The sequence below is a fragment of the Antedon bifida genome, chromosome 4, assembly GCF_963402885.1.
Source record: "Antedon bifida chromosome 4, ecAntBifi1.1, whole genome shotgun sequence".
NCBI classification, from domain to species: domain Eukaryota; kingdom Metazoa; phylum Echinodermata; class Crinoidea; order Comatulida; family Antedonidae; genus Antedon; species Antedon bifida.
The window spans coordinates 32,638,674-32,665,365 of NC_136229.1; the positions used below are offsets into that span (position 1 = coordinate 32,638,674).

The following is a 26,692-nucleotide window of genomic DNA, read 5'->3' on the forward strand; positions in this document are numbered from 1 at the left end:
GAAATTGCGCAAGTTGATTGCGCAATTTAATATTGCGCAAGAAAATCTTTGCGCAATTTCAAATTGCGCAATAATTCTTTGCGCAATTTCAAATTGCGCAAGGATTTTTTTGCGCAATTTCAAATTGCGCAAATCGTTCAAATCGCGCATAACATATATACATCGGCTATCATATAGGCCTAGGCTAATTATGAATTATTTACATTTTGAACTTGAATTTAACAACATTCATTGCATTTCTATGAAGTTTGAACCAAAATGTTGCTATCTCTCAGACACATCGTAATTGTTCTCAGAGAAAGTCTATCTATCTCTGCAATTATAACCTTAAAATTTACACTCACTCGAGTCAGACCTGATTTATAAGAATTTAATTAAAATGTATGTGTAATTTCTAATTTTCTTCCAGAAAATTAGAATCGTAGTATGGTTTGAGTACTATCAACGCACGAGAGGGAATCAATGTCTAATGGTCATGCCTTGCTTGGTCTTCTGCCGCTATGGCAGCAGACAAGCTGGAGTTGAATGCACTTCTTTAAAAGATGTCATTGTTCCTGGTAATGCCACCAAGATTCAAATCAGAAACATTTACATAAACTCGAAGTGAAGAGAATCACATGACATCAGCTGACTGAATGTATCCACAAGACTTCAAGTAAAGAAGTTTACAGAACTTCATTTGGAGATGTCTACACATCTTCAATCTGGTCTGGTGAGAGTTGGAATCCAGTATGTCAGTCTCATCCTAGTCTGCTTATTCTTTCAAACTGTGTGGAGTGATACGTATCTCTGCCATCATGCCCCAAATAACTGCAGCTGTAGCCTTACAGAAGATGAGTTGTACAACTTGTCATGTTCTGGTCGTGGTTTCACTGAGTTTCCGTTCATCTCTACAACTCTGCAAATGAAAGTCAGCTCTTTGTAAGTATAATTTTGCTATTGCTTTAAAAGAAATGAATGAAAATTTAACATCGCTTACTTTTAAAATTAAATCAGTTGTATACTTTTACGTGTGTTAACTAGTATCAGTATAGCCATAATAATGTGTTGTTTTGTAAACTATAGTAATCAATAATATAATAATGTCTACAGTCTACATCCAATAAACCTCAAAACATAATCCACATATTTTAAGAGGCACTATATGTCAACAAATAAGTATTAGTCCTCTCTCCATGACGGTTGTCACATAATGCTTTGTATTATTTTTTATTGTATTTATATGTTTCATATGGACAGTTTGTCTGAAATAAAGTTGAATTGAATTGAATTGAATTGAAAAGACATTTAGATTATGAATTAAAACTGTTATTGCCTCCTCGACCTTAGTCTTACAAATTTGTACTATAAAACTTTACTTAACTGTGTTCCAACCCACATTTAAAATAAGTTGTATTTGTTAAAAAGATTTATTTTGAATTAAAAAAAAAAAATTACTTTTATCAGCTGGTTTTTGTCAATTCACAATATGTCATTTATTTTTATATTTCATTATAGATATTATACTGTCATAACTATGATGTATTTACATTTGCACATATGTATAAAACGTTATAATGTTTTATAATTTAACAATTATTTTTTATCTGAATTAAAATGCATGTTTCAAGTCGGTAGCCATGATGATTTTTACAGGGAGGTTCTTTTTTCCATACAAGGGACAAAAATTCATAAGCATGTATCATCACTTTTTCTGGTCTCTTGTTTAAAACGGGCACTTGAGGAAAAAGGCTACAGGCTTTTGTTTAGCTTTTAGCTAATCGTTATTTGCACTTTTTATATTATTAATTATACCATTAAACTATTTTAAACAAAATTAATTAATTTTTCAATAAGATTAATAAGAACAATTTATAATGAATGAAAACTTGAAAAGTAAAGCAAAATGAAAAGGACACTCTATGAAAACATCAAGGAGATTTTCTTTTATGAATACAAATTAAGTTGAAACAAGTAGTTTTAGGAAGTCACTTATTTTAGCACTATTTATTGTTATTAAATAAATTGATTTAAATGTCTTGAGCAGGTTTATAACACCTTGTTGGAATTAACCACTTGGAAATTTGATATTGATTTTCATTCAGTGTTTAAAACCAATATTAACTCTTCACATTTGTTTGTTTACATTTAAGTTGGAACACAATTAAGTGCGTTCTAACTATAGTTGAGTCCATTCTGTATAGTTGGTCAGAATGCATTCATATTCAATGTGATGTTAGCTTAACCCTAAAAGGTGGTCTGGTTTTACCTGACTGACGTTGCTAAAGTCATTCCCATTGGAATTTGAGCACGCTATCCTTTAAGTTAATACAGTGTAGTTAAGACATTATTTCATTTCAAATATTAGAACTAATACAGTATTTATTAGTACCAATACAGTATTTATTAGTACTAATACAGTATTTATTAGTACTAATACAGTATTTATTAGTACTAATACAGTATTTATTAGTACTAATATATACAGTATTTATTAGTACCAATAAAGTATTTATTAGTACTAATACAGTATTTATTAGTACTAATATACAGTATTTATTAGTACTAATACAGTATTTATTAGTACTAATACAGTATTTATTAGTACTAATAAAGTATTTATTAGTACTAATAGTAATACAGTATTTATTAGTACTAATGCAGTATTTTATTAGTACCAATAAAGTATTTATTAGTACTAATACAGTATTTATTAGTACTAATACAGTATTTATTAGTACTAATACAGTATTTATTAGTACTAATTACAGTATTTATTAGTACTAATACAGTATTTAGTAGTACTAATACAGTATTTATTAGTACTAATACAGTATTTATTAGTACTAATACAGTATTTATTAGTACTAATACAGTATTTATTAGTACTAATACAGTATTTTAAACAAAATTGAAATGTTTTTGTGAAATTATTTTTCACTAGTACTACTACTAGCATGGATGACTAGTTTTGCAAAATTGGTTCGGTGATTTATTTTGAAATTGGAATTATTAAAGCATAACTACAATACAGTACCTATTGTACTGTACAATAGTAACTATTAAGAGTGAACAATTTCAATAGGGAAAAGATCTTCTTTACTAGGTTCTCTATGTGTTTTTTAGTTTAAATAATATCAAGTGAATGCTACAGTTGTATTAGAGATCAACCAACATCTTCTAGACAAGAGAGATCTTCTTAAATTAAATTGTGTGAGGCTTTCCTTTCCTTCAAATTAGGTTGTTTAATTAAAGAATAAAATTTAAAAAGATTGTTGACATAATAGCTACTAACTGTAGGCATTGACAATTTTATGGAATTCCTGACCACGAAGCGTTGTTAATGGTTGTTTGTAAGAGGGCTTAGGAATGCGTCAGTTTGTGTTATGTCTACACAAATATTGCCAAGATGTTTCTAATTGCTTTACATGAATGTTGAAGTGGTGTTATCATGTGCATCAAAGAAAGATGTGTACTTAGTATGAAGTGGTGTTATCATGTGCATCAAAGAAAGATGTGTACTTACTATGATGTACAACATGTATGTCTATTTGCTCATCCTCGGATGACTTGCATGCATCAAATGATCAATTGACATTTTGGTTATCCTTAGCCCGGCCGGCTTTTAAATGCAAAAGATAGGACATCAAATTAAATTCAGCACTTCATTTCACTACTTTTAGGCCCTGCATCACCTCCCCCCCTATTTCAAAATCCTGGATCCGCCACTGATCCATGGCAATATATATGCATAATTTAATAAATTTAAAAAAAATGAATGCTGATTTGATAATAATTAAAAAAAATATAATATAAATAAATAAATAATGAGTTTTCATTGTTGTTAACATACAAGAGATAGGCACCGTCACTTCAATTGCTAATTTTACCTGTATTAGGCTTAAATTTGCCAAAATGTTTTGTCTGGTATTTTTGAACACTTCATTATCCAGATAAGCAAAAGAAACAATAAAAAATTTATATTTTTTACGATTTATTTAAAAGTGTGTTTACTAGAAATGTTCATGCTTTGCCAGAGTTGTCTATTGACCCGAAAGAGCTGATGTCAACTAAACCAAATTCTATGTCAATTTTTAATGCAGTTATTTCACACTGTCAAACAAATCTGGAGACACTCCAAAGTTTGCATCAGTCATCAACACTGGTGTTTGGTTTGGTGTGAATAAATTTAAATCAAGTGTCAAATTCTGTGTTATCATAAAACAACATCAATATAAGTTTTTTTTATTGAAAAAACTAATGGTAATGCAGGATTGATTTGAATGGGATCTCTTAAAGGACAACTTGACCGAGGACCATATTTTAACAATGCATTAGGGATGTTTTTTTTTTATTGTTTCTTTTGCTTTCTGGACTCATTAAGTAGATTTTGCGATGCACCTGTGACGTCACAGCAATTTACAGCGACGGGTGTACGGCGAGCGCGTGCGGCGATATCCTTAATCTTGCGATTGTTCTGAAATCATATGTACATCCCTAATATGGTCATCGGTCAAGTTGTCCTTTAAGTGTTTCTAGTCGATAACGTAAGTTGGCTTTTCTCCAGAGTTTAATCACACTCAGTGTTTAGTGTGAAAGTGGTACGAACACTTAGTATTTGAGAGTTTAGAGAAGAAAGTTTTATGATATAGAAGTATGTCAAACTTTGCTTTTTTCTTAAAAAATGTTTTGTTTCAATTTGTTTTCAGAAATGTAAGCAATAATTATATTACCAATCTACCTACAGACTGTCTTTCAAATTTTACTTCTTTAAAATCTTTGTGAGTATCATTTAATTTATTTTATACAATTACAAAGTGAGGAGAACAGAGCAGGGACTCTAGTTTGTATAATACATCTATGGTATACAGTGAGAACAGAATGTGTTTCTTTACATTAAAGGGCGCTGTCCAGCAATAAATGGGTTTGCAATTCTGGTTTGATCTGGCTTCAAGATTGGCTGATAGACCAAAAGCAAAACAACAATATTACCATTGACTATGAAGGGATCACTTGTGAAGAACCACAAAACTTGAAAAACCAACTACTAATAGACGTTAACTTTGGTGAGTAAAATCTGTTTTCCATTTTTTGTTATTTTGTTCTAATTGAACATTCCTGAACTCTGATTGGGTGTGCATTTTTTAGATGGAATTATGAAATACATAAAGCTTTGATTAACACAAATAAATTTGCCTAGGCAGGCTTTATTTCTGAGCATTCTGTCTATTGTCAGCCTGCGCAAAAAAGAGCAGCTTATTAACAATAACATATTGCACAACGTCCTGGTACACTTTTAATAATAAGCATACACTTATCGTATGTAGTTAACTTTTTAAACATGTTTGCTTTTACAGTTAAAAACTTGATGAGTTGTGTTCTATTGAATGACCAATCAAAAACAGTCTTATATAACCTTTGGGACAATGATAATGGTTATGACATAGAACGGTGTGCAAACTTCTGCCATGATGAGAGCTATGTGTATGCTGCCCTCTATGGAACCACCACTTGTATTTGCGGTAGCATTGATGGCGCTATAAGTGACAATGATTGCACCGATGCATGTACTAACCTGGATAGTACATGTAAGATGACTATAGTAGAGGGTGCTTTTTCTATTTATAACATAACACTTGAGGTGAACAAGTATAATAATGTCCATGAGGTGGTTGATGTAACTGCATTAATGTTTATCACAACGTCAACAAGTTTATTTTGGGAAATGGGCGATGGGCAAGTGTTCACTGGCCCATCTCAAATTTCATACAAGTACGGGTTACCGGGGAAATATACAATCAAGGCAACGGTAAACATAGAGGGGGTAAATACAACCAGTATGGTTGAAGTGCAACTACTGCTTGCAGCCAATGGCTACCTCACATGTCCAGTTGTGATGTCCACTGCAGACCAGCATTTGGTGGAATTGACCATCACCAAAGGGAATGAAGTTGAAACCAAGTGGACTCCGGCAGATTATTTAGAAACAGGTGATAATTCAACCTTTCTTTACAAATAATGTATCATGAACTATCATAACAAAGTCATTAAAAATTGTGATTGGGTTAACAGTAATGGATCAAAATTAATGTTAATTTTTATATTAAGTAATTTCCCACTGATGAATGAATGAATGAATTTAGACATTTCTTTTTATCAATTGTTTTTAAATAAATTGATTTAAATGTCTTGAACAGGTTTATAACACCTTGTTTGAAATAACCACTTGGAAATTTGATATTGATCAAACCAATTAGATTTGAAAAAAAAGAAGAAAAAGATATGCTCATGAGTGTTAGTTATTTTAGTAATTACATACCAGATGAACAAGTACAATCAATCAAGCACTGAATGTATTCCACTATGCTTGCTATGAAACCAGAACAAACACTGGTGTGCCATCTCCACTGTTTGATCACTCCTCAAAATACACAGATATAAACATTGTGAAAGTTGTAAAACTCTGTCTACACTATCAAACTAGTTTGATAAAAAAAGTGTGATATGCCCAAATATTGTAGTAATATGCTCAAATATGGTAGTGATATGACATCATCATGTCCATATATGTGCACTTCACATTTTTTTGTCACATAAAGTTTGATAGTGTAAACAAGGCCTTATGAGGATTAGATAAAACAATTTAGGCCTACAGCTAAATAATTTCACATTGTGTCTTTTGAACCAAACATTACATTTAATGGTTCATTTTATTTATTCATGGTCAAACACAGTAAAATATAGTACATGGTTTGAAATTATTTTCATTTGTTCAAACTTAAAGATTCACATAAAAATACAAAAAAAAAGGTTAAAATTTGGTAAAATACAGATAAAATACATTGTGTAAAATACAAAATACAAGCATGATTGGTGGTGTGTAAGGGTACGTAAGTGGTATCCACAGTTACTTTTAAATCACTAACTAAATATCATTCTGTCATTTTTTCAGTTGATGCTCCAGCACATGTACTTGGAACAAACCTAATGGGATATTATCCATCTTTCTCATCTCTTGATACTAAAACCACTACAACTTCTACTTCTACACAAACAGTGGTGTTATTACCCAAACAGTACTTCCAGGATGATGCTAGTTTAGCAGCATGGGAGTTTGTAACTGTTGAATCTGCTAATATGGCTCATTTGCATATGCAGGTGTATAGACCCGTATGTGGTGACAATCAAATCTTATTTCCACCTGGTAAGTCTCCCCAATATACTGTTTTGATTTTACTAGTGTTTTTTGTCACAGGCAGGCATTAATAATGACAATTATTTTAATCAACTGTTAGACTATTTATTTATTTTCTTTTATGTAATCTGGACTCTCATTATATTCCTTGTTTCTTCATTTTATTTGTTTTATCATTTTTCGTATGATGATTCAATGTATTTGTGTTATTTTTCATACTACTATTGACAATGAAAGCTATTTTTGTATTTTTTTTGCAGACGGCTGTGGTACATGTCCATCCACCTCTTTTTGTTTTGAATTTCCCAATTCAAGGTTAGTACCACAGTTTCAGCTAATATCAGAAACAATTGTTGCATCTACAGTATCTCCAAGCTCTCTACATCAGGTTCTTCCACAAAATGAGATCAAAGTTAAAAAGTATGATGTCATTGGATTCCAACAGAATGGCACAGTCATTGAGTGTGCAGAAGAAGGAGCTACAGACATTTATCAGACCAACACTCACCAGTGGTTGGCAGTTGGAGAGTTTCTACCAAGTCACGAAGAAAGATCAAATAAATGTTTGATTCGAGTTTTATACTCTATTTCTAAAATTATTAAATCACCTGAATTGAACAATTTAACTGCAGGAATTATCTCTTATAAAGCTGACATTAGGAATCCAATTAGCCATCAAACTCTGCATTGTAATGTTACTGTGCAAGAACCTATTAAAGACCTGCAGCTTATAAATGTAAAAGTTCCATCTGGAGAAGTGACACTTATGGCCTTTGTAATGGCAGGAACAAATGTAGTTTTAAATTGGACAGTAACTTCCACAGTTGACAATACAACAGGACAGTGTTGGTTTGTGACAGAATGTCCAGCAAACATTGAAACATCAGACTTTCCAGTTTGTAACGAACTGACAAACAACTCAGGAAAATCTGTTGCAATATTCCAATTTGTCTTCCAATCATGTGAGACGTACATAATCAATCTTACAGCGTATAACAGAATTGACATTAAAAACATCAATCAAACACTTCAAGTGGTCGACGAAGATGCACATATCACGTTATCTTCTCAACCAGGTTTATTAGAAATTTACAAAGATTGTGAGGTTACATTCTCTGCCGTTTCTAGCAACTGTCTCCACTTTTTCCAGTGGACTGTTGATGGGAAAACTCAACAACAGAATGTTTCTGAGGTAAGACACACGTTTGAAACGGAAGGAGTTCATAATGTGTCTGTTGTGGCATCAGATATCATAGAAACATTCAATGTGACTGTGAAAGAAACTCCTTGGAATTTATTTTTCACCATTGCACCAAAGTTTGTGCTTATTGAACAAGATACTGAATTTATGCTGAGTTTAATAGGCACAATTGGAAAGTTTGTAACAGTTACCTGGGATTTTGGAGATACTGGTGCTTCTGAAGAAAGAAGTTTTACTCTACAGTCTACAGAGACTACATTATTTAAAAACCACTCATTTCTTACCAAAGATGTATTTATTGTAAATGTTTCCGTCCGATATGATTCTTGTTTTTTAAATGCTGTGCATTCTCTACGTAGTGAATCATTAGTTTTTCAAGATATTTTGTTGCCTGATTGTACGCCAGTGCATCAGTCGGTTTATTTCCATGCTGTTGTATCAGCAGCTGCAGATATCCAATTTGACGTTAATTGGATATTTGGGGACGATACAGATTTAAAAACTTCAAATACGTCAGTAAGTCATGCATATCATATGCCTGGACCATTTACTGTCACAGCTTTTGTAGTTAGTGATAGTATATCACAGAACAAAAGTAAATTAGTGTGCGTACAAGAGCCTCTATCTGGTGTAACGCTACAAAACAATGGACCTACATTACTCGGTCAAGAAACATTATTCACGTTAAATTTTATAAGCGGCTCAAACTATGAGTTTTATTGGAATAATGATACCAGGAATCTGGTGTTGGCACCAGAATTGTCATTTAATTACACATTCACCGAACCAGGCAGTTTTACCATGGACGTGGTTATACAAAACTTTTTCAATCAAGTTCAGATTTATTCAAACGTTTCCATTATAGAAAGCCTCCAAGGCTTGGAAATTCAACATAATTGTTTTCAAGACTTTACTGAAATATTTTGCTCACTTGGAAATAATTGTATATTCTCGGCTTACGTGCAACATGGAATTCCCACACGCTTTCAATGGACAACTAATTTTACAAATGCAGCTGATACCAAAAATTTAACGTTTCCTTTTCAAAGTATAGGAATATATTGTATAAATGTTACCTTGTTCAACTCTATAAGTAGCTTAAGTAAATATTTTTGTATAGAGGCACAGGCGCCTATTTTGAATCTTAATATTCTTTGCAACTCGACGACCATAGCAACCAATGAGGTTGTTCGATTTGAAGCAGCTTTTTCTTCAGGTAGTGATGTGCAATATTTATGGAGCTGTGAAACCTGTACTGAAATATATGATACTTCATTTATTTCACATTCTTTTAGCGAAACTGGAATTTATGAAGTCTTCTTAGAAGCGCGTAATAGTGTCAGTACTAAACAAGCAAATATAACTATTTATGTAGCAGATATGGATATTATTTCGGACCTGGCAAGTATGAATTGTGCTGAAGTTAGCAGAAGTTATAAATTTTATGCCGTGGTGTCTGGTGTAATGACCAATCAGATTGAATGGACTTTCGAACATGTGTCTACATTATTGTTGGCCATTAAAACTGGACAAAATGTGTCATACGCTTTTGACAAACCTGGTAGCTTCAATGTGAAATTATCTGCCGTGGCTGGTGATGTTACATTGATGAAAGATATTGTGGTCAGAAGTATTGAACCAATTAGTAATTTACAATTGGAAGTTGATTGGCCAACAGCTCCAACACTACCGACTTACGAAATGATCACCTTTCATGCAAAGGTAGACAGTGGAACAGATATTCAATATGTATGGTCTTTTACTGTTTTTGATGTGTATTCTGTGAATGAAAGTTCTTACTCGTACAGCTTTCAAAATCTTGGTTCTTACTTGGTGATTGTTAGCGCGTCTAATCATCATTCTTTTCCTGCTGCCCATGCGTTTCTAAACGTGACGTTAATTGAGGGCGTATCTGATGTTAACCTTCTCATTGACAACTCTACTTCCAGTTTTTTTCAACAAAATGAAACGGTTACTCTATCTGCGCATATTTCAAGAGGGTCAGACATTGAGTACACCTGGAAGATAGAAGGTGAATTTTATGAAGACAGTTTAATTGAGTATATTTTTCTTGAAGCGAGAAATTACACTGTTGAATTAGTTGTAAAAAACCCAGTTAGTGAGATCACTACAATAAAGACAATTGTAATTTTAGAAAAACCCAAAAATCTCAAGTGGATTTCTAGTATTTGGACAGCAAAAGTTAAGCATGATATTTTGCTTGAAGCAAGTCTAGATTATGGATCAAACATTACATTTTCTTGGATTGTGGTAAATGAAGATGAACATGTTATTTACAATGTGATAGATACTTCCATGGAAAAGACAACAAATTTATCAATCAATAGTATCATCGCAGGGAACTACACAGTAACAGTTACAGCTGCCAACATGTTTGGAAGTCTTAAACTTACTAAAGTTCTTAGTCTGCTTGAATCGATATCTGGTTTAAGTATCATTTGCAACAAGACGGTTCCTGTAAATACCACTCAGATTTACCAAGTCACTATTAACAGTGGAACTAGTGTGACTTACTTGTGGCATTTTGCTATCAATACTCAGCATGAAATTGAAATGATTTCTACTGGAGATGTTGCGTATTATCTGTATCCTACGTCTGGTACTTTCTTAGTGGAAGTTGAAGCTAAAAATGCAATCAACTCTGTTATCACATCGGAGTATATTCAAAGTGTGGAGAAAATTACCAGTGCTGTCTTGGTTGCAAGTGCAGAACTCTTGTTAGTGAACATGCCTGTTACCTTGTCAGTGACTTGTGATGGCGGAGGTGAAAGCTATGTGCAATGGGATCTTGGTAATGGCAATAGTGTTTTTAACTCAAGTTCAACAGTCCAGAATGTTACATATAAAACACCAGGTATTCATACAATAACTGCTGTTTGCCAAAATGATATCAGCAAAGTTTCAGCATTTCTAAACATCTCTGTCATTGATTGCCAATTGCCAGAGCTTCAGGTAATGTCATCAACTCCAAGTATGGTTTTTAGGTCGCAGCGCCTACATCTCGAGTACAACATCTTTGAAACGTTATGTACATCACTGGTAACTGAATATAAGTGGACAGTGTTTAGAAATTCATGCTCCAGTGATTTACAACCAGAACAAATTAGTCTGCCATTGGAGACATCTCTGCCATCACTAACAGTACCTGGAAACACTCTGGAATATGGCATTTACTGTTTTCAGTTGTCCGTCACTTTTAAAGAAATTCCAATTGGAAACACTGCAAGTTCATTGGTCAAGGTTACTGCAACGCCTATTGTAGCAGTTATTAGTGGCGGTCATTTGCGACATGCATCTTCGCAAAAATTGCTTGAACTTGATGGCAGTGAGTCGTTTGATCCAGACTTGGTCGGAGATCAGAAACAGGGATTACAATTTCAATGGAAGTGTAGCTCTGAAGTAAGTACTATAAGCCTTATTAAATCACTTTCTGCAAAAGTACTTCTGTTCAAAAAAAGTACTGTAATTCCTATCCTTAACAATTATTCCTGCAGAAGGGATTCTGTCAAAGAAACATGTATTACATACAGTACTGTAATCCTTATCGTTAGCTCCCTTTTTAACCTATTCCTGCAGAAGTGATTCAAAGAAACACCTATAGTATTTTTAATCCTTTATTAACAGCTCGCTGTTTAACCTATTTCTGCAGAATTGATTCTGTCCAAAAAAAATGCCTTCTCAACAGATACTATTTATTCCCCTTTTGAGCATTTTAGAATGACGTCAATGAATTTTCAATTTTCATACAAAGTTTCAGTATCGTTTGTGCTTTGATTTTGCTTCCTATTCAAATGAATTTTCCAGTCAGGCTTAAAGGATACGAGAGAATATTGTGGATATTTATTCTTCACAAACTGTTAGCAATTCTTAAATTTCACAAATATTTTGAATTTTCAGCAAGTCTCAGATCAAGTAGTAGAAACTGGTGCCATGCCAATACCAAAACTGAAATGTATACAGGAGAATACAACTGAAGCTATATCTGCTAGATTGGATCCATTAAAAGTCTATGTTTTCATTTTAACGGTTACAAAGGGCAGCCGAGAGAGTGTTATCAACCAAACTGTAAGTTTGATACAATGCTCCAGATTTTATTTATATTCTGCCTCCAATGATTAAAATTACTAGTTACAACTTTTTTTTTTAGTCTAAAATTGTGAAACATTCTGAAACTGAGAAATCTGCAAATTTTGAGAACAATTTTCAGCTGAAGGCCTGTTGCTACTTTATAACACATACAATTTTTCTATTTTTTAGGTTAAAGTAGTTGATGGTAGAATTCCTGATGTCCACATTACCTGTGTTTCATGCCAGTCGTCTAACATCATTAGTGCTTCACAAAGACTTGAATTAATTGGCGGTTGCTCAAATTGTAATGGTTCTAACTATATTTTTAAATGGACTGCCATTCAAGATGATAAAACCAGTGTCCAGCTGAATGAACTCTCCACAACAACTGGAAACTCTTCCAGTAATTTGGTCGTCAAGGTGGGAATTCTTAACGTTAGCAGTTTGTACACTTTCCAGCTGGTAGTCGATGGTGATGACTTTGATGAAGAAGGCTTAGCTGAGGTAAGATACACAACAAACACACCACCAACTGGTGGAAGCTGCTCTGCCTTGCCTCTAGAATCAGTTGCTATGGAAACACTAGTGACTATATCCTGTGAAGACTGGTTTGATCCAGATTCCCCATCAGAACAATTGCTCTATATAATGCAGATTATGGATCTTGGAAAGAACAACGGTGGCGTAGAAAGTACATTACTCTATCATGGATCTAGGAACACATATGAAACATACCTGCCTTTAGGAGGAAACCAGGGAACAGAAACGTTAGATCTTGTAGTATATATTCAAGATAATCACGGAGCTGAGGTTGAAGCATTGCATATGTAAGTCTATGTGTTATTACATTTTGTCCCTTGTTTTTAAACTGGCTCATTCGCTCTATACTGCCTATGCAGCCATGTTGATATTTTAAGTTTTGGCAAACACTGTAGATTACCAGAATGTCAGTTATACCTCCTTATATCTTCCTTACAATTCTAACGTTTGTCGATAAATATTTGTTGTAATTTTTTATTTTAAATTTTAATCGTTTTAACCATATTTTACAGAGCCTATGGTGATTTTAATAGTTTTTAACAGTATTTTAACATTTTAATAATATTTTACCATTGCCATTTGCAATTTGATGTATTTTTGCTTTGTTGTTTATTGTCTTTTATGCCAAGCAAACAAATTTCCATTTTAAAGTGTACCAATAACATTTCGTGAATCTTGAAATCTTAATTTTGTTTATTATAGTCCTTTATATGTTACAAAGCCTAAGCTTACAGGCTCGACAACAATAGAATGGATGAATGTCCACAGCAGGCCTCGATTGATAGCTCTTCAGCAAGCTAGTGACCCTCAAAGAGTTCTTGACTATGCCACAACCATGGCATCTGTATTGAATGAAGAGCCTCAAGGTACAGTATAACAATATAGACTTAAATATAATATGTAATACTCTCTAAACATCTTTAATGAACTGAAAAAATAGAAATATTAGAAAGACTAAAGGTTTAATACTACTGTACTTATAAATTGACTTTAGTGATTAAAGAACCTTATGAATGAATACATACTATCTACCAAAACCACTTAATTCTTCAGCAGCAACTCAACTTTTAAGATTCACAGTTTACTTGAACCTGACGATGTGTACAATTAAGAATATACACAGCTTCTGTTTTACTCTTAGATTCCTCCTTGAGAGATACAAGAAATATGGTATAGTCCTTATTGAGAGACAACAGTATTTTATTTTTATACATAATAAAAAATATGTTTTTTATGCCTTTTTTTAGAAAGTGATGAAATAGAAGATCGTGTTAATCTTCGTGAAGCTATCATAAATGCGACAGCTAGTTGTCCATGCATTGGTGTTAAAGACTTAAGCCACATATCTACAACACTTGCAATAGTGACGGTAGGAAGCTTTGAAGTATTTTTAACTTAAATTAGAATCAAACCCAGCAATATAACCTCTGCACAACCGTAATGTTTCTTATATTTTTTATAGGCACTACCAGAGGAAATTGTACATCAAACAACTTTCTCAACCATTTTGAGCTCATTGGACACTCTTCTTAGCGTTCTAGCCAAGACAACAGGTGATGGCTTAAATGTTGATAAAGTAACCAGTAGCGCAATGTTAAAGATCATCTCCAACACTATGTCAGCTCTTAATTCAGAAAACTTGCTACTTGCATCTGGTATCAGTTCTTTGGATTCAGAATTCAAAATGGAAGCCATCAATAATTTACTGATCGACACGGAACTTCTCCTTGACTCTTTAATGTCTTCTCAGATTGTTCATGAAGAGAGTCTAACGTTAAAGTCTGAAACGATAACAGTATCAGCAAAAAGAACTCTTCCAAGTGAGATTTCAACATTTCTTGAGGAATCGGGAACATATTTTAGAGTTCCTGAAACCATTCTGTCTAATTTACCCAGAAATGTGGAAATCTTTGAGGAATTCTTTCTTTACTCGCAAAATCCATACACAGTTGGTAACATCACAACAAAGGTGTCACAATTAGAGTATAAATTCATAAATGGCACTAAGATTCCTATAAACAACTTAGACAACATACAGATGCTCAATCTTGGTCTTCCTCAAACAGCATCTGACATAGTACCAGAGATAAACTATTTTCATGAAGTAAATCCTGGTGAGACTACATACATCTCGATAAATTATGAAAAAGATGTCAGCCTCTTAGGCTCTTTTGTTGAGGTTGTCTTAACTGCATCTTCTTTGAGTAATGCTGATGGATACTTTTCCTTGATGATTGGTCTGGAGGAAGAGCCTAGCTTATCAACAAGTGTCAATGCTGTTAACCTGACCTTTGACTCTGCTTCAACATCCATGGCTTATACCTTTCTAGTTATCCCAGAGTAAGTCACATAATTAGATTACTGTATATTATATAACAAGTAAAAAGGGCTTCTTGATAATTGTTGCCTCAATATTTGATATAGTTAAAAATGTTTCTATTGACAAAAATACCACATTAGATTCTGTGTTTTCATTTTTCCCTTTAGACCTGCAACTCCTGTAACAGCTCACCACATCACAGCCACTAATCATTACAACTTCAATTGCAACATATCTGTGAGCTCATTCCAGCAATCATGTCAGTACTATGATGTACATGAGGAGACATGGGCCAGTTATGGTTGTCAGGTAGTTGCAGATTCTTCAAGAGATTTGGCAAAGTGTTCCTGTAATCACATGACGAGCTTTGGAGCAAATGTGCAGGTTGTCCCAAGTGATATTAAATTTAAAGATTTAAAGGTATTATGGATTTTTTTATTTGATTTCAGTACACTTTCATGATGATAATTAACTTCAAATTTCTTAGATAACATTGGAGAACCATATTTACTTTTTTGGCCACACATCTTGATGTTTTCAAATTCATTTTCATTGTATCTTTCAGGACTTGGATATCAAATCAAATCCAGTGGCTCTTATAGTCTGCTGTACAATTCTCTTTCTGTATGGAATTGCAATGGTGCTTGCGTGGTACTATGACACACTAGATCTTAAATTCATTAGTGTAGTGCCCATTTGCGGCAAGAACGGGGCATACTGCTATGATATATACGTAAAAACTGGTGAAAGAATTGGCTCAGGTTTGTATTTTACCGTTTAAAAAATGTTTACAAATTGTTGAACATTATTGCTTCAAGATTGTGCTCCAGAATGTTAATCTCTGAACATTTTGCTGTTAAACAGGTTAATGTTTGCAAGACTACCTATTTAAAACAATTTAAAAAGTGCCTCATAAAGGAAAGGAAAGCACTACATCATGCTACACTTTTTACACACAATCTTTTACAAGAATTTTCATATTTTTAGGTACATCTGCTCATATTGGAATCAGCATTTACGGTTCCAATGGCAAAACAGGATCACGACACCTCCTGTCCAAAACTGCATTCAAACGTAACATGAGCGCAACATTTCGTATCTACTCTGAGTGCAACCTGGAAAACATTGAGAAGATTCGGGTTTGGCATGATTATACTGGATTGGATCCATCCTGGTACCTTGCAACCATTGTTATTGTCGATTCGCAAACAGGTCGAAGGTTTCATTTTGTCTGTGAGACATGGTTGTCTTTGATGGAAGATAACGGTGCAGTTGAGAAGACATTTCAGGTTTTAGGTGTGTATCTAGGTGGTATAAAAAAAATCTTGGTGTTGTTGTGCATCCAACTTAAAGTTTTACCTATTTTAGAACATGTGTATACCTAGTTTGGTCATAATTATCTTTATTTGTAATTTTTTTATAGAAATTGTTATTATTTTCAGGTGATGAAGAAATGAAAAAGTTCTCCACAATTTTTCAAATTGAAAGCAAGCAACAACTGGCTAATCAGCATCTCTGGCTTTCTGTGGTAGACCGCCCTCAGCAGTCTCGCTTTACTCGTAAACAGCGTGTGACTTGTTGTCTTGTGCTAATCTACACGTACATGTGCGTAAATGCTGTCTGGTACGGGCTTTTGAGTGAATCTGGTGAAGGGAGTTTGATTGTTGTTGCCTTGGCGACTGGAATCATTGTATTTCCATTTAATTTTTGTGTGGCTTTAGCGTTTATTAGAACAAAATACAAGGTAAGTTTGAATTTCTAGGGCCTACTTTACTTGGTTCACTTATCCCATGCTTACTCTTTTCCAATGCCAATTACGCTTTCTTAATTGAGCTAGGCTAAGAAGTGTGATTTGCAGATAAATTTGAAATAGTAAAAAAGTGTTTTGTTTGCTCTCAATTTTGAGAAAGTTAATTGTATCATTGCAAATGTTTGATCAAATTTGTTTTCAGTTTATTCCGAATGCGTATAAGAATATGCCTCGTTCAGCTGAAACTGTAGAAGTTGATGCTCTCTGTAAAACTTCTCAAGCAAGTGAGTCTTTGTTCTCTGCTGGCAGCTTTGCATCTCAAACTACAACAGGAGAAGATTCAGGGGTAAGCGTTCTTGAGGCACTACTTTTTTTAGAAATAAAATTAGAAGTAAAAAAATCGGTAATGTTCGTGTGTGGTGTAAATTTTGAGAAACCAGCTGTTTCAAAAACCTAACTCATGAGGTGGATTGTTCAATTACACCTTAAACCGCAAGCTGATATAAATTGATCATGATTAAAGAATTTTGAATTGAATTGAATTGAATTTAACTTAACTAACATAACTTTATGAACTGGTATAAATAAACTACAGACTTTAACATCATTCATGTTAAATATATGTTTCCTTTTCAGGCTTTAGATTTGAAACATGATAGTGTAATGGGAGATTTTGAAATGAAGGATTTGACTTCATCCAAGGTAAGTTTGTGATTTTTACAACTCCTTCATTCAAGATTCAGAAAATGAAATATCTACGCTGTCAATAAAATGAGTGAAATGTATGAAGTTGATCTGAAATAGGGGTGTACATCCCTGTAAAAGATTGTCCCTCTGAAATATGTTATTCTAATAATCAACTGATAGCATTATGAAATAGAAAAATATAATTTTGATAATTTTAATTTTGTTAGGGATCATGTCAGAATTATTCTACTGCAGTAACTGCAGTAACTACATTATTGTGTATGATAACTCAAAAAAACTAAATAATTGCGTAAGTGTAAAGAGTTTAAAGAGTAAACAAAGTGTACTTTCTCCAGTCAGTATAATTTTGACATGGTCCGTTACACTATCAAACTAGCTTGAAAAAAGGTATGATGTGCCCAAATATGGTAGTTATATGCCCAAACATGGTGGTGATGTGACATCATTAGGTCCATATATGCATTTTGTCACATAAAGTTTCATAGTGTAGACAATGGTTTAGTATTTTGTGTTCATTGAAGCAAACATTTTACATAACACATGTGCATGTTTAATTTTACACTTTGTATGTCTTAATCATTTTGTTTCAATAATCAAATTAGACCTACTGTACTAAAACCTTTTGGGGAACTGGACATTTTAGAACAGCCTACAGTTATTAGTTTCTGAGAGTTGTTTTGAAACAAATTTTACTGTAAATAAAGTTATTTCAGTCTGTATGTATTTCAATCGCATCACTAAATGTTTTTGAGTAAGTTTCATAACATTTAGCATAATACCACAATTTGCACGTTTTTCACTTGCATGTTAATGAATGTCCAACTAATAACTAAATCTACTAATTGTTTTTTACACAGCCTCTGGATGGGGCCACCTTGAGGTGAGCTAACCTTTCTAACATTTCACCTTTATGTTTGTAGACCACATTTAAGGCAAATTTCCTCATTTATTTGTTTTTTATTTCAAATATAATTATGAATATTATTGACCTTTAATGAAAGTTAGAACGACTCGACAAGAAACTTGCAAAGGCAGACGCCGACAAAAATTTCTTTAAAAAAGGATATATTTGACCGTTGAAAAACAATTTATAACTATGATTTGTAAGGATACAGTATGAATACTAAACTACTTATGTCAAAGGTTAAGTTCTAGTACTTGCTTTAATTGCTAATTGGCCAATCAAAAGATTATGCGCCAAGATTTGAACCGAAAGCTATGATATTCGGAATAATTGCTGTATCCCTAAATATTTGATTTTCTAAAAGATTGCATTGTGATTATTAATAGACCATTAAATGAACAAGGGCGCTGGTGGTCTGCAGAGAGCATTTTGGGATGGCCTGAACAGCTTCCACCATACAACAAAAGCGAGAACATCGAGATGAAGAAACTATCATCCAATATCGTAGAGAAGACCGGAACATTACCACCAGGAGTAGTTATAGTTGAACCATCCTTTTGTGAAGAAGAAAGAATTGAGGAACCAAAAAAGGAGTTGAGTAGAGGAAAGAGTATGAGGAAAGGAATTAAAACACTGAAGTAAGTGTATATAACAATGAAATAACAAATTAATAACATATATTGATATTATTATACTTGTATTTTACTTTTCATTTGGTTCACTGGTTTCAGTCAGTCAGAAAATAAATATACCAATAACCAATTAAATCTGTTCACACATGAAATCTTTTTTTTTTATGAAGAAAATCATCAAACATGTTGCGGACACAAAGTTTAGATGATCTGACAAATTCTGATGATGAATTTTGGCAAAGTCTACTTGAGGAAGAGGGGGTTTCCAAAGAAACTACTCAGTCAGCTAAAGAATATTCACAACATAAAAAAGGTAGCACACCTTTAAAGCAAAGTGATACAGACCTGTTAGCTCCAAAAACAGATGCTACTTTTACTCCCAGAGCAGCAGCATCTTTAGTGAAAGAAAAGTAAGTTGTATTGAATATCGCCCTCTAGGATGTTGATATAAAGTTTGCGGTACACCACGTATATTAGTTTTGAAAAGAACTGTTGAGTTTCTCAACGTTTCGATCAATATACTTTGATCGTCCTCATGAGTGAGAATGCCCTCTAGGATGCTATTTCATATTTATTTTTATAAATTGTTTGTTTTTTTGTAGCAAATCAAGAATTATTTCATCAGATGAAGGAATAGGACATGGGACTACTGATTCTAGCTGTACTATTCCAGATAATACAACAAGTCATGACAAATCTAGAGATGCCTTTCCATCAGGTATACTACTATGAAATAGTTTCTGACGAATGTTGTTATGTGAATGTCCATTGTAACCCATCTTAACATTGGGAAACGCTATCAAAGCTATCACTACCATTATTTTGTTATTACTTGTTGAAATACTGTGTTGTTTTTTAATTCAAATTCAAAATTACTAGTCAACTATCCTTCAATTTTATTTATTTTTGTTATTTCAGGAAGAAAAGTGAACAAATCATCTACATGTACAAAGACATATCTGCTGCCCTCATGGTTTGTTTACATCAATTACAGCTTGTGTTTTACAATTGTGATTCTATGTGGCATAGTGATCCTTTTATATGGAAGCCAGTTTGGTGAGGAAGTTGCAGGAAAATGGATAATAACATCGTTACTCTCGCTTACAATATCTATGCTCTTATTAGAACCATTAAAGGTAAAGTTTACCCCACAAACTTCATCGTTGCTTCACCCTGTGACCTTTGACACTACATCACATGGCCATTCTTGTTATTTTATAACAATAATCCCAATATTCATTTAGTTTTTAAATATTTATTTATTGGAATGATAATTTAGTTGTTGAGTTTAGAATTAAAAAAATAATATGCAGATACAAGTAAACATTCTTGTGTTTCTTAACTCATTTGAAGATGATTAATTTCTTTCTCGAAGTTTGTTTTTCATCTTTTTTTTCACAGGTACTACTTTTTGCATTATATTCAGCATCAGCTCATGAGTCCATTGACAGTTGTTATAGCAACAATGATAACGTAATCGACAATCCCATCTATGAACATCAAGAACTTTTAAACTGTGCTCGCATCGTAAGACCTCCACAAGGATTTGGGCTTATTCGAGCTAAAGAAGAAGGCCGTAAACTTGTGACGATGAACGCCATGTTACGTCATCTTTGGGTGTTCATTACGCTCTTTACGATAGTGATGGTAATCTGTTATCTTCGTCAAAATCAATCAGGGATAGATACAGTCTCTGTAATGAAAGATGTATACGTTAATGCAATGTTTGGAGACGATGACAAAACTTTTAACAGCATACAAATGTAAGTACAGCTTACAGCTTTTGTTTAACTTTAAAGCTCTGTCTACACTATCAAACTATAGTTTGACAAATATGCCCAAATATGGTAGTGATATGCTTAAATATGATAGTAATATGACATCATGTCCATATATGGGCACATTAAATCTGGGTAATGAAAGATGTATACAATAATGTTTGGAGATGATAACAAGATTTTTAACAACATACAAACGTAAGTAAAGCTTAAAGTGACTTTAATGTAAGTACAAAAAGTAACCTCTTTTATTAACAGGCATGATGTTTCCAAACATGTAAAAACAGGAATTAAATGTATGAATTTGTTTTAGGTTTGAAGATTTCTGGATTTGGGTAGAGAAAGTTTTTGCCAGAAATTGTCATTCTTCTGACTTTGAGGATATTGATTACTATGGCAACCTTTTGGGTGTTGCCCGGTTACGACAAATACGAAGTGATCAAGGTAAGCTAATACTGGTGCTGTTCTTAGAAACAACTGCAGTAATGTCAGTGTTTGTGCCAACTCATTTATTAACTATTTACACCTTAGAAAAATGTAAAGTGGAAGAGTCCAACAAATACAAAGAATATTTTGATGAAGTGTGCTATGGTAGTGGAACATCCTATTCTGAAGATAGGGATGTTTTTGTATCACAAAATTTAAATTGGACCTACAAGATGAGTGAAGAGTTAAATGGGTAAGCTATTCATGATTTTTCCAAGCAACTTTATAGTGAGTAAAAGTGTGTATATGATAAATGAATCATCAGTAAATTTAAGTACACTTCTTTAGTTGTTTAATCTTTATATTAGTGTAGAATAATAGAGAATAAAAAAAAAATGTGAATAAAGAATACTTTGACATGATAGCTGTTTGTATACATTCTTAGGATGTCTGTGATTGGTCAGATTGGACGGTATTCTGGTGGAGGATTTGTTCAAGATTTAGCAATGACATATGATGGCACTATTGACATTTTGAAAACACTTAAGCAGGAGAAGTGGCTGGATCAGCAGTAAGACATTTAACAAACTTTTCTACTGCAGATACTGAAGTAGATTAGTACTGTAGTTGGTACAATTCCATTCTACTGCAGTTACTGCAGTATTTAAGTGTTTCTGAATAGTCTTGCAATAATTGTGATACCATTTGATTTCTGTTTCAGAACTAGAGCAGTATTTGTAGAAGCTACCTTTTATAATGGCAACATTAATGTGTATTCGGTGTTGGTTCTGTTGATTGAGTTTCCATTGTCAAGTAAGTAAAAAAACAGTTGGTTCTAGATTGTGGTAATCTTAATAGTAGCATTGTCAATGTGAGTTTTGGTAGTAGTATACAAACTAACCAGTAATTTGTGTTTGTTTTTAGGTGGTGCTGTACCATCCCCAATAATATTGTCAGCCAAATTAGATCGTTATTCACAAGAAACGGCTCTTCTAGTCATTGAGGTTAGATGTTATATTATTATGACAGTAGCTTGGTTTTTAAGTGTTGTTTTCAATATTACGACTATTACTTACATTGCTTCTAACTTGCAAGCATGTAATTATTTGTTAGTAATGATCTGGAAATCGTGTTATATTCTCAGTAATTAAGAAATGGCTGAACAGAGAACAGGAGTACTGTAATTTAAAACTTCCATTATAAAGAAGAATCTTATTTGAATCCAAGTGTAATAACACAGTGACTTCAATAATATTTGTTTTTAATTTTCAGATATTGTTTACTCTATTGCTCACCTACTTCATTTTTATACAAATTATTGACCTGTTGCATTGTGGGATCAGGCAGTTTTTCACCTCAGGTTGGAGTGTGCTGAGTGTTGCTATGGTTTTTCTTGGTATTACCACTGTCTGCTTTCTAGTGGTGCAGGCCGTGTACTCGGGCCATGTGCTTGATGTAGATTTTGATGATCCAACTGCATTTGCTAATTTTTACCGTGCCGCTTTTTATTCAGATGTGCTTTTGAATACTTATGGAATGTTGCTTTTTGTTGGAACTTTAAAAGTAAGTAAAGTTTTATGTTTGATTTGAAATAAAAAAACGTTTCTGTGTATCTATAATAGCATTATTAGCATGGATTGCCAATTGTTCCTTATGATTCCCAGTGGGTTGACATTTGTAATTGTGATTGTTGAGTTTGTTTAGCAGTTGATATTTATAGTTGATGTATGTATTATTTGGAAAATGATATGGAAAATAAATTCATTATTACATTACATTATTAGTTGCTGTGACTATTAGCAGGGCGTTAATAGTTGCCAGGTGTTTCTGGCAGCTGTCATCTTTTCATTAACTTGACCTCCAACTCCAATTAAGATTTATTTGTATTTTGTTCTTCACAGGTGTTGCAAGTGTTTACGTTTAGCCAGTGGCTTGTGTTTTTTCTGTCTGTGCTTGCCAGGTGTTTTTGGCTGTTGCTAGCTGCAGCTGTCATCTTTCTCCTTGTTATTTTATTTTTCAGTTTCCTAGGAAACCAGGTACTCTAGCTTTTATATGAAGTTTTTTCTTTTTGTTACTGTTTGAAAAAGTTAGGTTAAAAGATATTTTGGACAATATTTCTTCTTAATAGATGATACAGTATAAAGTTTCCTTTAATACAAAGCTAAATGGTATATTTTTTCTGCTCTACTGTGCCACGGAAAGTCCCTCTGTAATATTCTTATAATCTTACTGTTATTTTCATAGTTCAGCCATACACTTTATAATACTGTATATGTAATATCAGGTAGAAGAATTATTTATCAAACCTAAACTGTCTATGAAATAAATAATTATTAAAAACCTAAGTAACAGATAATTGACATTTATGAACCACTTTGTTGCATTCCTAAAAATATTATTACTTGATGGCTTGACAATAAAATCTTTTGATGACAAAACCTAATAAAGATTACAACTACATTTAGGCTAGCCATGTTTAATTGGTAGCCAACATGTAATCTGACAATCATCAGTAAATAAAATTAATATGTATACATTTTTATTTTTCATTACAGCTTTTTGGAACAACATTGCCTGACTTCCAATCCGTCAGTTCCTCTGTTCTGTACTTATATTCTTTTATATCCGGTGCATCGAATCTGAATTCCCTCCTGGATTCTTATCCCATCTGGGGACCATTGTTCATGTCAGCATTTTTCTATTTTTGTTTAATTTTAACGACATGTCTTTTTGCGGCAGTCATCATCAATGTATACAGATCATCTAGAAGGGGGCAGATGAAGAAAGTAAACTTTCAAAATGAATCTATGATTGAATTTATGATTGAAAGATTTAAAAAACGACTGGGAATCATCAAACAAAAGGTATGTTTCACTTTACATTCAGTTTTATAAATTTTTCAGATTTGAAAGTTTGTCAAAGGTCAAGTGCATATAAACTTTATCTGACGTGGTTCCACAATATATTTATATGGAAAATTCATCTCAATTCACAAATTTACTAACTGGGATTCGTTTAAAAATGGTTAAAAACTCATCTTTTTACCCATAATTGTCATAATTCTTTCCATTTTAAATTCGCAATTTTAGTGTGCATTTAATCTCAGGTGATTGCCTACTTTATGCATTCAAAAGCGCCTTGAGCACCTTTGGTGGCGAAGTGTGCTCTAGAAATCAGGGCATGACATGTACCTAGTACATGACGAGACTGGTGACTACAGGTGATTGTAAATGTTTTTTTGTTTTATCAGGAGTATCGTCATCGTGTCAATTTTGTTGGTGTTGATTCAATTTCAACACGCTCACTGTCTTCAGACGGTACCTTCAGTCAGAGTGGTGCCTCTCGGGCTTCATCTACTGGTTCTGGTGTGTCCTTGTTTATTCCAGAGGATAAATTAAGTCCTGACCAATTGAGGAACCTTTTTGATCGGTTATCTCCGATGGTTGATGATATTCTTGAAAAGTTAGAAATTCTTAAGTTGTTTGAGTTAGAAGAAGAATGTGTTTGTAAGGAACTTCTTTGCAGGAAAAATATGTCAAAAGGGAGAAAACGTTTTAAAAAGCGTAATAAAATAGAAAATGATCATACGCTTACTGCGCCATTAAAATCTAGAACGTTTAATTTACATTTTGATAAGTCGTCTGAGAAAGAACGTTCTCGTCGTCGTAGTGATCCAACACAATCGCCGAGAATGGTGAAAGTTGAAACGAAAAGACCAAAGAGTGAAGAACTGGAAAACAATAATACATTATATGGACTAGATGTTAGTAAAGATAATTCGAAGTCCGGTTTACACGATTCCAAAACTGAAAATCTATGCAAACCAGCTTGGGAATTATCCTAAGTAATATCCTGAACTTAATTTGAGATTGTGTGAGGGTAGGTTGGGATGAGTAGAGGGTGAGTTAGGGTGAGTAGAGGGTGGGTTGGGTGAGTATTGGGTGGGTTGGGGTGAGTAGTGGGTGGGTTGGGATGAATAGTGGGTGGGTTGGGATGAGTAGTGGTTGGGTCAACGGACGATCGAATCTTGTGTGCAGCAAAGATTCTGAAGATATTTTTGTGGAGTGAATAATTTCAATATTCTGTAGTTTAGTATTTTTGAAATTTTAATTATGGACAAAGTTTTCTTTGAACAATATCAAAAGCAGAACCATGTAAATTTAATTGACACAAACAAACTAAATTTAACAGCTTTCTTAATCATTTCCATTATAATTTGGATACAATTTTGTTGGTGACTATATTTTTATAAACGACAAACCTCTTTTGAAAGCTGCGTTTTAATTAGGTCTAAAATGAGGTTCGAAAATAAGTGTATCATATTATTTTTACTACAGTATATTTATATATATTTGTAATGAAGTTTAATCAATAAAATTTAAAAATTAATTATTTTTGTTTTATAACTTTTTTAATTGCGTGGATTGAAGATTATTTTGTTAAGATCAATACAATGTAATTATTGATTGATTAATATAGAATTTGATTAATGAAGGTAAATATGATGGGTGTCTAGAATACTATTGCGTTATCATCATCTTATAGACTCTGCGCATGTCAATTATGCTATAGTAACCAGTTATATCGAAAAATAAAAAGGTCGAAATTTGGCCGTTTTTTGAAAAAATCACTACTATAGTACAGGAACATTTTCTAAAAATGGCCAATTTTCGACCCTTTTATTTTTAGACATAAATGGTTACTATCGCATAATAAACATGCGCAGAGTCGAATATTGGGTTCTGTGCATGTCAATTATGCTATAGTAACCAGTTATGTCAAAAAATAAAATGGTCGAAAATTATTTTTAGGCATAAATGGTAACTATAGCATAATAAACCTGCGCATAGTCGAATAATGGGTTCTGCGCATGTCAATTATGCTATAGTAACCAGTTATGTCAAAAAATAAAATGGTCGAAAATTATTTTTAGGCATAAATGATTACTGTAGCATAATAAACATGCGCAGAGTCGAATAATGGGTTCTGCGCATGTCAATTATGCTATAGTAACCAGTTATATCGAAAAATAAAAAGGTCGAAATTTGGCCATTTTTGGAAAAAATCCCTGTACTATTGCGCTACAAATAACCCAATGTGTGCTGTAGAATTGGACAATGAATTGAACAACTGATTGACCAATCAGAGCAGCGGAAAGCGTTCCAAAAGT

At 33.2% G+C, this 26,692-nt stretch overlaps 2 protein-coding genes across 2 annotated transcripts; both read left to right on the forward strand.

Annotated features, from left to right (window-relative positions):
- Positions 1 to 610: 610 nt before the first annotated feature.
- LOC144839354 (polycystin-1-like) lies at positions 611 to 9,699 on the forward strand. Its single transcript, XM_078694670.1, has 7 exons — positions 611 to 921; positions 4,689 to 4,760; positions 4,882 to 5,045; positions 5,337 to 5,969; positions 6,932 to 7,183; positions 7,435 to 9,423; positions 9,671 to 9,699. Exons 1-7 carry the CDS (start codon positions 686 to 688, stop codon positions 9,697 to 9,699), a joined length of 3,375 nt encoding a protein of 1,124 aa, XP_078550796.1. The 5' UTR covers positions 611 to 685.
- LOC144840271 (polycystin-1-like) lies at positions 9,508 to 25,452 on the forward strand. The gene is made up of 28 exons (XM_078696029.1): positions 9,508 to 11,795; positions 12,294 to 12,461; positions 12,654 to 13,291; positions 13,707 to 13,870; positions 14,252 to 14,373; positions 14,467 to 15,344; positions 15,492 to 15,744; positions 15,890 to 16,085; positions 16,312 to 16,620; positions 16,767 to 17,068; positions 17,277 to 17,420; positions 17,711 to 17,776; positions 18,640 to 18,662; positions 19,073 to 19,324; positions 19,489 to 19,728; positions 19,921 to 20,036; positions 20,237 to 20,454; positions 20,720 to 21,081; positions 21,410 to 21,540; positions 21,628 to 21,775; positions 21,968 to 22,093; positions 22,244 to 22,335; positions 22,447 to 22,526; positions 22,795 to 23,085; positions 23,424 to 23,558; positions 24,078 to 24,386; positions 24,773 to 25,393; positions 25,443 to 25,452. The coding sequence occupies exons 1-27, from the start codon at positions 9,756 to 9,758 to the stop codon at positions 25,364 to 25,366; spliced, it is 8,397 nt and encodes a 2,798-aa protein (XP_078552155.1). The 5' UTR covers positions 9,508 to 9,755; the 3' UTR covers positions 25,367 to 25,393; positions 25,443 to 25,452.
- Positions 25,453 to 26,692: the final 1,240 nt, after the last annotated feature.

Excerpts from the sequence above, each read along its gene's own strand:
- LOC144839354 (XM_078694670.1), top strand. The coding sequence starts at position 686 with ATGTCTACACATCTTCAATCTGGTCTGGTGAGAGTTGGAATCCAGTAT. Across the intron at positions 5,046-5,336 it reads ACTAATAGACGTTAACTTTG|TTAAAAACTTGATGAGTTGT; the intron begins GTGAGTAAAATC and ends TTGCTTTTACAG. Across the intron at positions 9,424-9,670 it reads TTTAACGTTTCCTTTTCAAA|CGAAACTGGAATTTATGAAG; the intron begins GTATAGGAATAT and ends ACATTCTTTTAG.
- LOC144840271 (XM_078696029.1), top strand. The coding sequence starts at position 9,756 with ATGGATATTATTTCGGACCTGGCAAGTATGAATTGTGCTGAAGTTAGC. Across the intron at positions 15,345-15,491 it reads ACCTTTCTAGTTATCCCAGA|ACCTGCAACTCCTGTAACAG; the intron begins GTAAGTCACATA and ends TTTTCCCTTTAG. Across the intron at positions 15,745-15,889 it reads TTAAATTTAAAGATTTAAAG|GACTTGGATATCAAATCAAA; the intron begins GTATTATGGATT and ends TGTATCTTTCAG.